The sequence below is a fragment of the Falco naumanni genome, chromosome 2, assembly GCF_017639655.2.
Source record: "Falco naumanni isolate bFalNau1 chromosome 2, bFalNau1.pat, whole genome shotgun sequence".
In the NCBI taxonomy this organism is placed as follows: domain Eukaryota; kingdom Metazoa; phylum Chordata; class Aves; order Falconiformes; family Falconidae; genus Falco; species Falco naumanni.
The window spans coordinates 57,841,812-57,855,300 of NC_054055.1; the positions used below are offsets into that span (position 1 = coordinate 57,841,812).

The following is a 13,489-nucleotide window of genomic DNA, read 5'->3' on the forward strand; positions in this document are numbered from 1 at the left end:
TGCTGGTGACGTGTCTTTATTTGAACCTGACTAATCTAAAGAACAAATACAATATTGTCAATACCTTTGTAGAGATGCCTTTGTTCATGGCATGTGAGTTTCTAGACTGTTTATGGTTTGTAATGAGACTTGGGGACATAACTGACTGACACTTGAAAGTTCAAGAGGAGATTTGTCCCTTTCTGAACCATTACTCAGCTCTTCCATCAGCATGGGTGTCTAGGATGGACCGTAATAACCTTGAGTTATTTCAGTGCTAGCCATACCCAGACTGTAACAGTAGTTATCTCTGTCCTGGAAACTTCCTTGCTCTTTTCTGTAGGGAATAATTCTATCGGGTGGAACAGGTCACTTTACACAGACAGTGTTTGGCTATTGTCAGTTCTGGAACTGGCTGAGAGTCGCAGATTCCTCACCTGGGCTGAATGTTTTCTGCCTGAGTCATTGGCAGAGAACATGCTACTAGAGTACTGCTACTGCAGCTGTGCAAGAAAGGTCTCTTATGTGCCAGAGCTTGAACTCTGCTGGTTCACCAGATTCATAGCAAGTCTGAACTGGTTTGTGTTCTCATGACAAAAAGATGATGGCCAGTGTTATTGCTTATTTCATTGCAAATTTAATTTCAGCTTTCTAGATATGCGTAGTTATTGCGAAATTCAGTCTATACCTTCAGTGCTAGTAAGGCCTAAGTTTCTTTTGTACTAGACTTAATCAATGGGCTACAGATAGTAAACGTTGAGGTGGGGGTAAATAACTGCGTTGTGACTGTTGCTTGTGCTTTTAGGTTTGGGTATGCTTTATGTACTTATGGAGGCTCATGTATTCAGAGGGCAAAAGTTTGAAGACTAGAACTGCAGGAAAGGACCCTTCTGTGCCCTGTTGGACTCTTCGTTTTATTGTAGATATCAAACCACTGATATTTCTGTAATTGATATTTAGCAATGCAGTTGCTGGTGAGAGTGCACTGGACAGGATGGCATGTGGCCTTGGAGGAAAACTTGTTTTACCTATGATTAAAGAACATATTATGCAAATGCTTCAGAATCGTAAGTAATGGTGGTTTGGTTTTTTTTACAATTCTGTCTTTTCCATGAACTTTGATGCCTCCTAAATCTTCATGTTTAGCTACTTGATATATTTGTATACACTTCCATGTTTGATTTCAGTGGCAAAAACTGTAAATGCTGTGAACTTGGAAGTTTGTGTCTTTCTTAGACAGTGATGTATTAAACTTGTGTACAGTGCATTACAACATTTTTCTGGAACATGGACAGCTGAACAGACATGTCAAAACCAAAACAGTACTTTTTTTTTTAAACTCACAGTCTAAATTACATATAAATAAGGGAAGACTTTTTTTTTTTTTTTTACTTTAGAATATTCTCTGTAACTCAGTATACAGTGCCTCACAGTACCTTAAGTGTGCCTAAACTGCCACCTGTTGTTCTGTTGTTAAATGCAGAAGTGCTGCATTTAAATTAAATTTTAATATATTACAGTTTAGAGTAAAATTTGTTCTTTATTCCCCCTGTAATTTGGTGGACCAAAATATACAAGTGTATGGCAGGCTGGCTGTCTTTTGGTATGCTGGTTTTAATAGTTGTTTCATGAGGTGGTTCCATATATTCTTATCAGTTGCTTTGTATGCTGCTTTTCCTCTTAAAATACCTGTAATGCTTGCTCAGGCCATAATTTTAAAAAATACTGTGTGTTGCATGTACTTTCACTTGACCTGTGCTTTGAGCTCTTGAAGTAGAAGAAAATGCAAAAGTTCTGGGTACTTTTCCTGCTTTGTGATTTAAAACCCAGTCCAAAAAAAGGCTGTTCCAGTATTGGATATGGAACATAGGACCACCTGCAAAGTCTGGACACTTAGAGAGTCTATTTGGAATGGTGGTTTTTTGTAAAGTAAGTTTTATTAAGGAAGCAGATTAACTTGACTCTTCCAGTGTTAAAAGCTCCAAGGCTAGCAAATGCCTAGTTTTGTAGTACCCACAGAAAGGTGTGAAGGCTGATGGCTGAAGACCTGACTCCTGCGAAGGGGAGAAGTCGTGCAGTTGATGCCTGATGCTTTCTTTCTGCTGGGTCAGAGCTTTCCGTAACTGTTAGTACTCTTTGGGAAAGGGAAATGCAATAGAAAATGTTTGGTTCAGAGGCTCTCACTGGTCGGGAATTAGGAGGAAGGGTGAAGACATTTAGATTAAAACATCATCAGTACTCTCAGAAATCAAGCTTTCCCTTCTCCTAGCCTTTCTGCTTTTCTCACAAATATTTACTGAAATAATAATTTAAAACTACTGGGTTTTGATTAGGTATCAGATGGTCCAAACATGATTGTGTTTCATTTTGTAGAATCATTAATTTCAAGTCTGGAGTGCATGCTAATAGTAGTACAATGAGAGTAATAAGAGGTGCAGGCTTAACTAGGAACGTGCAATGAACTTAAACAGTGCAAAATAAACTGCTTCTTCACTGTACCTTCTGTGAAGATAATATTTCATCTCATCCTGATCAGACGGAAGCTTGAGTGTCAGGATTCCAGTGCTCTGAACTTCAGTGTTCTTCATTCCAAGAACGTAATGCATTACCTACCAATAATGAAATGTTGCATTATTTTGGGAAAGAAGTTCTGTTACATGCCTTTCCCACAGGTTGCTTGATAAACCTGTTTGTTCTTCTGGGTTTCTTTTCTGTAATCCCCATGGTTTCTAGCACAGAGAAAGATTTTGGAAAAAAAATTAATTAAAAATTAAAAGAAATTGGAGTTTCTTATATGTTTCCCTTGCCTACAGAAAAAGGAGAAGAGCATGAAAGATCCATTTCAAGAATACCCACTAGCCTGAGAATGGGCTAATAAGACTTGGCGAGGAAAGCCTTACATCCCTAAATGGAATGTTACTGTTCTTAAACAGTCTTGGGGAGACTGCTGAAAAGTTCAGTACTGGTTATGGAGTTGTTTTAAATTTAGATATTGTTTGATTCACTAGATGTTTTTCTGCCCCTGACCTAAAGGTATAGGCTGTTTTGGTACCATTAAAAAAAAAATGGGGGGGAACAGGGAAAAAGAAATACTGTCCTGATGTTTCCCTGGTTAGCTCATTTAATTAAAATGCAGTTCCCAGATATTAGTACTATGTACGTAGTGGTATCAGCAGTGAAGAATTCTTTTTTCTAGGTCTGGATTTGGCGTGGATTGGATACTTAAATTTTTGTGCATCTCTGGAAGTTCATATAAGGAAAAGTAGAAAGTATTTAACAAATCAAGTAGATGCATAAATTTCCTTTCCCTCTCCTATTTGTCACTCTTCCTTCTCCTGCCCCCACCCCCAAACGGTGATTTCTCTTTGCAGTGCTTTTTAGCTTCCAAAATGAATTACATATTATTTTCATTTTTACTCTTCTGTAGCTGACTGGAAATACAGGCATGCTGGCTTGATGGCACTCTCAGCCATTGGAGAAGGTTGCCACCAACAGATGGAGGGAATTTTAAATGAGATAGTTAATTTTGTTTTGCTATTCCTTCAGGATCCTGTGAGTATAATTCTGTTAGTTATTTCAAAATTATTTTCATTTCTGCTGTCATGACTTGTTAACTATTTGAGGGAAATAACTTTTTCAGCATCCAAGAGTGAGATACGCTGCTTGTAATGCTATTGGACAAATGGCAACTGACTTTGCACCGGGTTTTCAAAAGAAATTTCATGAGAAGGCAAGTAGTAGAATAGTAAAAAAAAATTAATTATAAAACTATGTCACTTTCAGAAAATTTTTCTTCTGAAAATAAACATTTCTTTTTTCAGGTGATAGCAGCTCTTCTGCAAACCATGGAGGATCAAGGCAACCAGCGTGTTCAAGCCCATGCAGCTGCAGCACTCATAAACTTCACTGAAGACTGTCCCAAGTCACTGCTTATTCCATATTTGGATAATCTAGTGAAGCATCTTCATTCCACTATGGTGATAAAATTACAAGAGGTATAATATACTGAACAAACTGTTTCATGGAGGGTAACCTTGTCACATATGCAGAATAGGTATTGCTGAACTGAGATCTCTGAAATAAGCCAGGAGACGTATCTGCTGATATTGGTCTAAATCGGCAGGAATTAGGATAAATACAAAAACAGATTTTTACATTTGGCATGCTTTTAAATAAAATAATGTGCTTTAGAAATGTAACACTTTTTTCTTCTTCTTTCCAAGTTGATACAGAAAGGCACTAAGCTAGTTTTGGAGCAAGTTGTGACTTCAATTGCATCAGTTGCAGATACAGCAGAGGAGAAGTTTGTTCCCTACTATGATTTATTTATGCCCTCTTTAAAACATATTGTGGAGAATGCAGTTCAGAAGGAATTAAGACTTTTACGAGGAAAGACTATTGAATGCATCAGCCTAATTGGTCTTGCTGTTGGTAAAGAAAAGGTAAGCTGAGATCTTATCTAACGGTCTAAATGTATTTTAAAATGCCTTTGTTTATTGCGGTGTTAACATTGAATCAATATATTCACTTGTTAAACACATAGCTGTTGCTGATTTCTGTGCTTGTCTTCCTGTTTTTATTTCTAAGGTGGCTATCTTGCTGTTCAGATTTACAATAGAATCTGACGAAAATATTACAGCTTAAGTTATTCTTGTCACACTGAACAATGTTGAAAGGAATCATTTTTTCTTGGTTTGGGTTTTTCTGCCTTGAGAGAAATACTGGAGCATCCAATTTAGGCAGTGTCAGAATGGCAGGTAAAATGTATGTAGTTCAAAGGAAACAACACAGCTTTTGTATGTGGATGCCTGAAGAAAGTTTAAATGTGCTTGTAATAACACTTGATGTACTTGTTTGTCACGAGGCTTGATGTATTTGGTAGGAGATTTGTTTAGATAAGTTAGTTAAAACATCTCTCTGTAAAGGTACCAAGAAACAACTGTGAATGACTATATGAGTCTTAAGTGATGTTCTGATAGCAAGTTCACGTTACGGTTTACAGACTTTCATTTTACTGAGTGAGGAAAACAAAGTTGCACTTCAAAGTAAAATAACGTGATGTACATGGTACAAAAATACTAACAGCCCCCCTCCAAAATTACCATCCCTTTCCTTCAACTTAGGACGACCAGTAAACTTGCCACTCATGCAACTAAATTTTAAACAGATGTTAAACATAACTAATGTTTAATAAACTACTCTGAGGACTATGGGGAACATGGGGAGTGAAAAGAGGTAGGTGTAACGTCATTGAGGCATCTGATGTGACCTAAAACGTTATGAACTCATGAGTTAAGTAGCTCATGCTGTCAGCTTTTATCCCAGTTCCATAAAGTAGTCACAGTAGTAAGGAGGATATCTAAGGAAGTTAAAATTGTCAGATATTTTTTGTATTAGTATTTATTTATGTAGTGTTTTATTTAAATAGTCCTCTGCTTTCAAGTGTATGAACAGAGGTACAGTGAAACTTAACACCAGAATGACTTGGTGATGCTTCCAGAAAAAGAACCCGTGCTTTCACTTTTATCTGCATTTCAGTCTATTTCCAGCTTTAGCTTGTGTCTTGATAGTGTGTTAGACTTAACACCAAACAATTTCAGTGACCATTTAAGTCTCTGAAAAGAATCCTTTTAATTTGCCTTTAAAAACATGTAGTTTTTTCCTGTTTCTAGTTTATGCAGGATGCATCAGATGTAATGCAGCTGTTACTGAAGACACAGACAGACTTCAGTGATCTAGAAGATGATGATCCACAGGTATGTTAAAATTATAGTGCATAGCCCCGCCCCCCATGAAATGACACCATCAGACTAATTGTTCAGCATGTCTCACAAAAACGGAGATTCATTGCCCTAAGATGACCTTAGTATTTTTCACACAAGTGTGTTTAGGAAATGATACTTCCAGAACTTATATTTGCTGAAGAAATTTCAGCATGTGGGTAATCGTTTCTTGTCTATTAGTACCTACTTTGTTTGGCATTCTATGACCTATTCCCTTGCTGTCACCTTCTTATAAATAGTTCAACAAGACTTGTTAGACAGCTGTTCTAATGAGCGGAGAGCTATTTTGACTTGTGCATCTGAAAACAATCACTCCTCTGAAAATACAGTACTGCACTCTTTTGCTCCGTTTGCTATTTTCAGGAACGCGGCTCAGTAGTATCATTTAAATTCAAGAGATTATTTGTTTCAGAAAGAAAGTTACTTTTCAAGATAGCCATGATTGCATTACAAGCACATCTTATACTGTCACATTTTTACATGTATAGCAACTGTGATCAGAGGTACTGTCAATGTGTTGCTACAAATAAAGACTTGGGATGAGTCTTTTGAAGATGCATTTTTATATGGATTGTATTGGATGAGTTCTCTTTGAAATAAGTTCTATGCGCTGCTGACAAATGCTTCTTAAAAGTCCTATTGTATAATATTCTTCCTTTATGCTTTCCTTTTAAGTATGCATTAAAATGAAATGTGGGACATGAAAATTCTGACACTATTCTCTTTATAGATTTCTTACATGATCTCAGCATGGGCCAGAATGTGTAAAATTCTTGGAAAGGAATTTCAGCAGTACCTTCCAGTTGTCATGGGGCCTTTAATGAAGACTGCATCTATTAAACCTGAAGTAGCTCTCTTAGACAGTAGGTTGAAGATAAAATTTTGCTTGAAAAAGTGCTGAAATAAATGATTTTGTAGCACTTCTAGATTTATTTTATTTTTCTTCCCCTCTGTGTAACAGCACAAGATATGGAGAATATGAGTGATGATGATGGTTGGGAATTTGTAAACCTAGGAGATCAGCAGAGTTTTGGAATTAAAACTGCAGGCCTTGAAGAAAAAGCAACTGCATGCCAGATGCTGGTAAGATGACAATTTTAGTATCTATGTATTGCTGGACAATTGAGTCTGAAGCCAAAATCTGTAATGCAAATATTCTTTATTTCATCAAATGAAATAGTTCTGGTTTTCTTTGAGTGATAGTGTTAAATTTGGATTTCAGACAGTTTGTGGTGTGTGGCTTACTTGATTAAGAATAATTTTAGTTTGGAGCTTCAATAACAGATAATTTTCCTTAGTTGGCAAAACTTCTAAGGAATTGGAGATGTTGGAGTAGTTCCTTTTTGCAAATACTGATGTTTCCGAATTCAGTTTGAAAAGTACACTTATGTACTAAGAGTGAGAACTGATGCTGCTGTCAGGGTTTCGTAAAATACCACAGTGGAGGGGGTACGTAAATGGATTATTGCATGGGTTTTTAAGTAAATTTTAAGAACTTAAACTTTTAACAATCTTTCTCACCATTACACAGTCAAAAAGTATCAGTAATGGTATTTTCCCTTAAAGGTGGCACTTCTATGCTTTGTTTTTCAGGTTTGCTATGCAAAAGAGCTAAAAGAAGGATTTGTGGAATACACAGAGCAAGTTGTAAAGCTGATGGTTCCCTTGCTGAAGTTCTATTTCCACGATGATATCCTATTAACAGATTGTACTGTGAAAATGGAAGCTTGCTTTGGAAGAATCAGTCATGCTTACTGTTTTCCTAGATGAATTGGAAGTGTTAGTGTTAAAATATTCTGTTGCTTTACAGCAGGAATTGTTTCTGAGGACGTTGTTTTACACACTATTTTAGGCAATGTATCCCACTTTCTCCTCTAGTTTCTTTTTAAATAAGCGTGTCTATAATGTTGAAAGCAGACAGTAGAGAAAGTGATGTTTGTGCCAACAGTGTGAAGGAGAACTTGAATAGCTTTTCCGTCATGGCCTGAAACAGGCGTCTAAAAACTTTTAAGTAGCAAACAGTTTACTTTTACTATAATCTTGATCTGTATCTAATTAAGAAATCAAATGCACTGGACTGTAATAAAAAATAATCAATTACAGCTAGAAAATTGATAGCTTCATTATGGTGGTCGGTGCTTAAATTCTAAGCACTTTATGTTGGCCTGAGTTGTTTTATTTCCTTAATAACGAAACGCGTTCGAGTGGCAGCCGCAGAGTCGATGCCCCTCCTTCTGGAATGTGCTAGAGTTCGTGGGCCAGAATACCTCACGCAGATGTGGCACTTCATGTGTGATGCGCTCATCAAAGCCATTGGAACAGAACCAGATTCAGATGTTCTGTCAGAAATAATGCATTCTTTTGCAAAGGTAATTTTCTTCCTTTCAAATTTTGTGGTGTTACTGTTCATAGCTTTTTACAGTAAGGAAGGATGCGTGTCTGATGTTCATTTAAATGGCTGTAAGAAATGCAAGGCTTCCTCTACGTGAACTTTGGTTCGACTGTAAATGTTGTAGCTGATTGGAAAAACTTAGGTGTGCTTTTTTTTGCAAGAACTAAAATACCAAGGTATTAACCTAAAATAATTATCAGATTTGTTCATTTTAACTGCACCTCACTGAAATACCTTACTTTTATAATTAGAGCATTGATTACAATATGAATGTTCTATTACTATTATTTCTGCTAGTGATGACATAAAGCAGAGCATGTATTAATGTTCTCTGTGTGCTTAGATCTGAGATTGCTCATGTAGCTTAAAGCTGGAAAAACTGATCATTTTATTTCACTAGTGCATTGAGGTGATGGGAGATGGATGCCTTAACAATGAACACTTTGAAGAACTTGGAGGAATATTGAAAGGAAAACTAGAAGAGCACTTTAAAAATCAAGAATTAAGACAAGGTAAGTTAACACAAATTCCTGTTAACATGTGATAATGGCTATCCTTTAAAGCAGAATTCCTAATAATTTCTGAACCCTTGGCTCAGATTTCTTTTATTTGTATATTTATGTAAGGTAATTGGGCTTTAAAACAACAGATTCCATTAATTATATTTGTAAGCTCTGGGAGGATGAAGATGGCATCATTTGCAGAAATACTGCAGTTTAATCAAAATCTGATGGACAGATTGACTTGAAGGCAATGCACGTGTCTATGATGTCATTTCTTTGGGTTTTTTTAATATGAAGTCTTTGCAGTTTTCTTAAAGCAATGGTAGTTACTTATTTCTATGCACTTTTCTTGTCCTTGTGGACAAGCTGGTGTGTTTATTTCTATTTTGTGTGCTTTTACACATTCTTAAACTGAGCTGTCTCGCTATACTCGTTTTTCTGTGAAAGCTCTTTGAAGCTTCTTAAAGACAGAAAATCCCTGTTGCTTTTTCAGCTACTGTTTCCTACCTTCTCGATTTTTCTACATCATTTTTTCCCTTTGCAGAGTTCTTAGGCACTTGTGGAAATGTAATGGTTTAATATCTGTTTCTTAATTTAGTGAAAAGACAAGATGAAGACTACGATGAACAAGTTGAGGAGTCATTACAAGATGAAGTAAGTTGGTTTGGGGAGTTTTTCCACTCCTAAAACACCAGGATGGAAATAAATTAAACGGATATGCTGTGCTACTCGGTTAAAGCACAGTGCATCTTGTTTCTTCCTGGAAGAACGTTCTGTTACCATATTCCTTGAAAACTTCCAGTAAGAAATGGATCACGCTACATGTATGAATTAGAAAATACAAAAGGTTTCCTTGTTCAGTATACTGGAAGAAGCAGTTTAGGATATAGCTCTTCATTTTCATCCTCTCAAACAACTCTCAGATGACTTTAAATAGCGTGCCATCAGATGCTGTATCCGTGATAGTCTAAGGCTTTGCCCTGCTGACTTGCTTTTCCTTTGTGCCTTATGACCTAAGTGGCTTTTAAATTTGAACATACCTCTGATACGTAGATCTCTGACGTGTCAGGTCAGGAGCTTGTCTCAAAAAGAATAGACCTAAAATAGTTTCAAAAGAGAACACCAGGGCGAATAGCTGCCGTATAATGTGTTTGCTTAGGAGAGAACACTAAAGTGACTACTTATCCACTGAGATACTGAACTGGCTTCTTAGTTTGAAGTGGAGATGACTATGGAAGAGATGCAGTTCTATTAAATCAATATTTCTATGGAGAGAGTAATAAAGAACAATAAATCACTGTTGTTTAAAACATGAGGCATAAAGGATACTCTGTAAATTTAAGGACTAGGGAATTTTTTTGCCTCAGGCTTCACACCTGAACTATGTAAAGTTGAATTGTGAAGCTTGTTTACATGAGTTTAACTTTCTATACAGACTCCAGAATATATCTTAACAGACCATGCACCCATATGTAAATACTTCCTTAAATGACCGTGCAGTTCTTGAGCCCCTTTCCTTTTCGAACATTAAGCCCGTTCAAAAGGATAGATTTCTGGCACCTACATATTGCTTGGAATCAAAAAATAACAGAACTTCAGTTCTGAGCCAAGAGCCTTTCCTGATTTTTCTCCCTTTCTTATTTGCCATGTTTACAGTTCGTTCTGGTAGATGGTGAGTTAGGCAGTTTGATATCTTTTTTTCTTATGTGTCACTCTATGCTGATAATGAGAGAAAATGCTAGCAGTTTCAGAAAAGCTGAATCCATATTCTGCAACAGAGTTGCAAGGCATTTTAAAAAATGCTTTAATTTATACTTGACCTTGCTGATATTTTTTTTTTAAAGACCGCAAGGAAGACTTTTCTGCATTACCCTGTGAAAGTAGGAGTGGGACCAGAATGTTACTTGCCATATGGACAGAATTAACATATGGTAATGAGTAACATTTGGATATACACTTTTGTTCCCAGGATATATTCATTGTAGCCCTTACCTCAAGGCAGCAGAAATATAGAGGAGGACAAAAGTAATGGAAGATATTCAAACAGTAGTTTCAGTAAGATATCCAGATACAGCCCTAGCTTAGGCAGTAACTAAACTGCTGATTTGATAGAGGGTAGGAGAAGGCATACACTAAGCAAGTGTTATGCTATTCCCCTGAGCATCAGTAACCAGACAATACTAGGCCAGGTGGACCTTGTGGTGTCCTGCAGCAGTTCTCTACCTCTGTTTTCATTTGTGTGTATGTTCCAGAGTTACTGCTTGAATTGTGCCTTGATAATGCAGAACTTGTCTAACCGGGGAAGGTTTAAATATCCAGTTGTGGGAAGCTGCCTGTTGTGTGAGAAATACTTGCTAATTTCTCAATAGGGACCAGAAACTAGCTGTATTCTGTTTTCCCGGCCTGTTAAAGTATCAACTGATTAAGGGAGTAGAACAGAACTTGCTTTAAAACAAGGTTAAAGCGTTTTCACAACACAAGCTTGTCCAGGGAGCAATCCTCACTTGCAGATACAACATCAGTTTATAGCTGGATCTGAGCTAAGGATCTTTACTTCATCAGTTTGATGAATTAACTGGGCAAGGTGAAAAATGAAGTTAAGTGATAAGAGGAGAGGTTTAATATTCCTTATGTTTTTGCCACAATCTTCTGTCACAAAGACAGTTGTCCATTTACTTTTCAATGCAGACTTGTTACAGTATCTGTCAGGTATAGAAGAGGAAAAGGGCCCTCTGAAAAGGGAATCCATTGAAGCAGTAAATCTGTGCAAGACACTTTGTCTTGGTAAAATTTTCTGTCCCTGAAACAAACCTTCAAGTCTTAGGCAATTGACTACTACCAATCAACATGCATTTTTAAGAAAGATGAAAAGGAGGACCCTGGGAGCTACCAACCACTCTCACTCTGTGCCCAGTAAGATTTTTCCCTGTCATGGAACAGATTTTCCTGGAAGCTATGTCAAGGCACACGGAAGACGGAGAGCTGATTAGAGACAGCTAATGTGGCTTCACAGTGGGCAAATAATGCCTGACTAATCTAGTGGCTTCTGTGATGGGGTGACTGTGTTGGATTAAGGAAGACGAACAGATGTCATCTGTCTTGACTTCTGTAAGGCCTTGGACATGGTCCCACAAAACATCTTTGTCACTAAATTGGAGAGAGATGGATTTGATGGATGGATTACTTTGTGGATAAGGAATTGGCAGGCTGGCTGTGTCTAGAGAGTTGCATTCAGTGGTTCAATATCCAAATGGAGATCAGTAACAAGGGGTGTCCCTTGGGTGTGTATTGGGACCAGTGCTGTTTAATATCTTTATTAATAACATAGTAGTAAAACTGAGTGCCCCCTCAGCAAGTTTGCAGATGACACCAAGCTGAGTGGTGCAGCTGATGCACTTGAGGGAAGGGATGCCATCCAGAGGGACCTGGACAGGCTTGAGAGGTGGGGCAGTTCCCAGTATCAGTACAGACTGGAGGACAAATGAATTGAGAGCAGCCCTGTGGAGAAGAACTCGTGGATACTGGTGGATGGAAGAATTGCACATAAGCTGGCAATGTGTGCTCACAGCTCAAAAAGCAAATTGTATCCTGGGCTGCATCAAAAGAAGCGTGGCCAGCAGGTGGAGGAGGTGATTCCCCCTCTCTGCTCTTGTGAGACCCCACCTGAGCATCCAGCTCTGGGGTACCCAGTACAAGAAAGACATGGACCTGTTTGAGGAGGGCCACAAAATTGATCAGAGGACTGGAGCACCTCTCCTACAAAGACAGGCTGAGAGTTGCCATTGTTTGACCTGGAGAAGGGAAGGCTCCGGGGGGACCTCATTGCAGTCTTTCCACATATAAAGAGGGCTCCTGTGAAAGATGGAGAGAGACCTTTTACCAGGGCCTGTAATGACAGGGCAAGGGGCAAGTTTTAAACTAGAAGAGGCTGGGTTTAGATTGAACATAAGGGAGAATTTTTTCACGGTGAGGCACTGGAACAGGTTGCCCAGAGAAGCTGTGGAAGTGCTCAAGGTCAGGTTGGATGGGGCTTTGTGCAACCTAGTTGCTGGTCTAGCGAAAGATGTCCCTGCCCATGGCAGGCGGGGTTGGACTAAATGATCTTTCAAAGTCCTTTCCAACCCAAACCATTTTCTGATTGTCATTCTGTGATTAGAACAAGAGTTGAAAAATAGTGGACTTAAAGAGATTGGTTTTACAAAACCAAATCATTAAACAACTGTATTCCATTAGTTTAGAGACCTTAGTGTTTCGTGTGACTTCCGCTATTTTAAAGATCCTTAGTCTTAATGTGGGTTGTATCCTTCTCCTACCAGGATGACAGTGACGTTTATATTTTGACTAAAGTATCGGACATTTTGCACTCAATATTCAGCAGTTATAAGGAGAAGGTACTGCCGTGGTTTGAAAGGCTACTTCCGCTAATTGTTAACCTAATTGTAAGTACCTTGCTTTCTTTTAATTTGACTTTGATTACTTTTTCCTGATGTGTTAATAGGCCTTCTGTCTGGAATCTTAGAGAGCTTGGTAGATAGAATGTAGCAATTATTATTTTACAAAACAGAGTCAGTTAAAGGTTTATTCTGCATGAAGTACGAAGTTGGTACCCTGTGCTTTTTGAAGAGCTGCGCTGCTGTGCTACTGCTTGTTTCTGTGTTGCAAGACCCAGGATGATTGACACACAACTATTTTGAGAAATTTAACTTACCTGAGGGTGACTGATACTCTCTAAAATGGATTTCAAGAAGAGGGCCAAAAAAGTGTTGCGGAATAACGGAAAACTGAGATAATAATGTATAAGTAATGGTGTGTGTAAAGGCTTTAGCCTAAAA

The 13,489-nt window shown here is 37.9% G+C and overlaps 1 protein-coding gene across 1 annotated transcript in view; it reads left to right on the forward strand.

The window, feature by feature from the left end:
• The window catches only part of IPO5 (importin 5), a 44,972-nt gene that overhangs the window by 22,296 nt on the left and 9,187 nt on the right, over positions 1-13,489 (forward strand). The window contains exons 10-22 of the mRNA XM_040584416.1: positions 940-1,046; positions 3,407-3,531; positions 3,620-3,709; positions 3,801-3,974; positions 4,203-4,421; positions 5,652-5,735; positions 6,493-6,625; positions 6,724-6,845; positions 7,356-7,452; positions 7,959-8,131; positions 8,555-8,666; positions 9,256-9,311; positions 12,974-13,096. Of these exons, the coding sequence (XP_040440350.1) occupies positions 940-1,046; positions 3,407-3,531; positions 3,620-3,709; positions 3,801-3,974; positions 4,203-4,421; positions 5,652-5,735; positions 6,493-6,625; positions 6,724-6,845; positions 7,356-7,452; positions 7,959-8,131; positions 8,555-8,666; positions 9,256-9,311; positions 12,974-13,096 (1,615 nt within the window). The remainder of the gene's footprint in view (positions 1-939; positions 1,047-3,406; positions 3,532-3,619; positions 3,710-3,800; positions 3,975-4,202; positions 4,422-5,651; positions 5,736-6,492; positions 6,626-6,723; positions 6,846-7,355; positions 7,453-7,958; positions 8,132-8,554; positions 8,667-9,255; positions 9,312-12,973; positions 13,097-13,489) is intronic.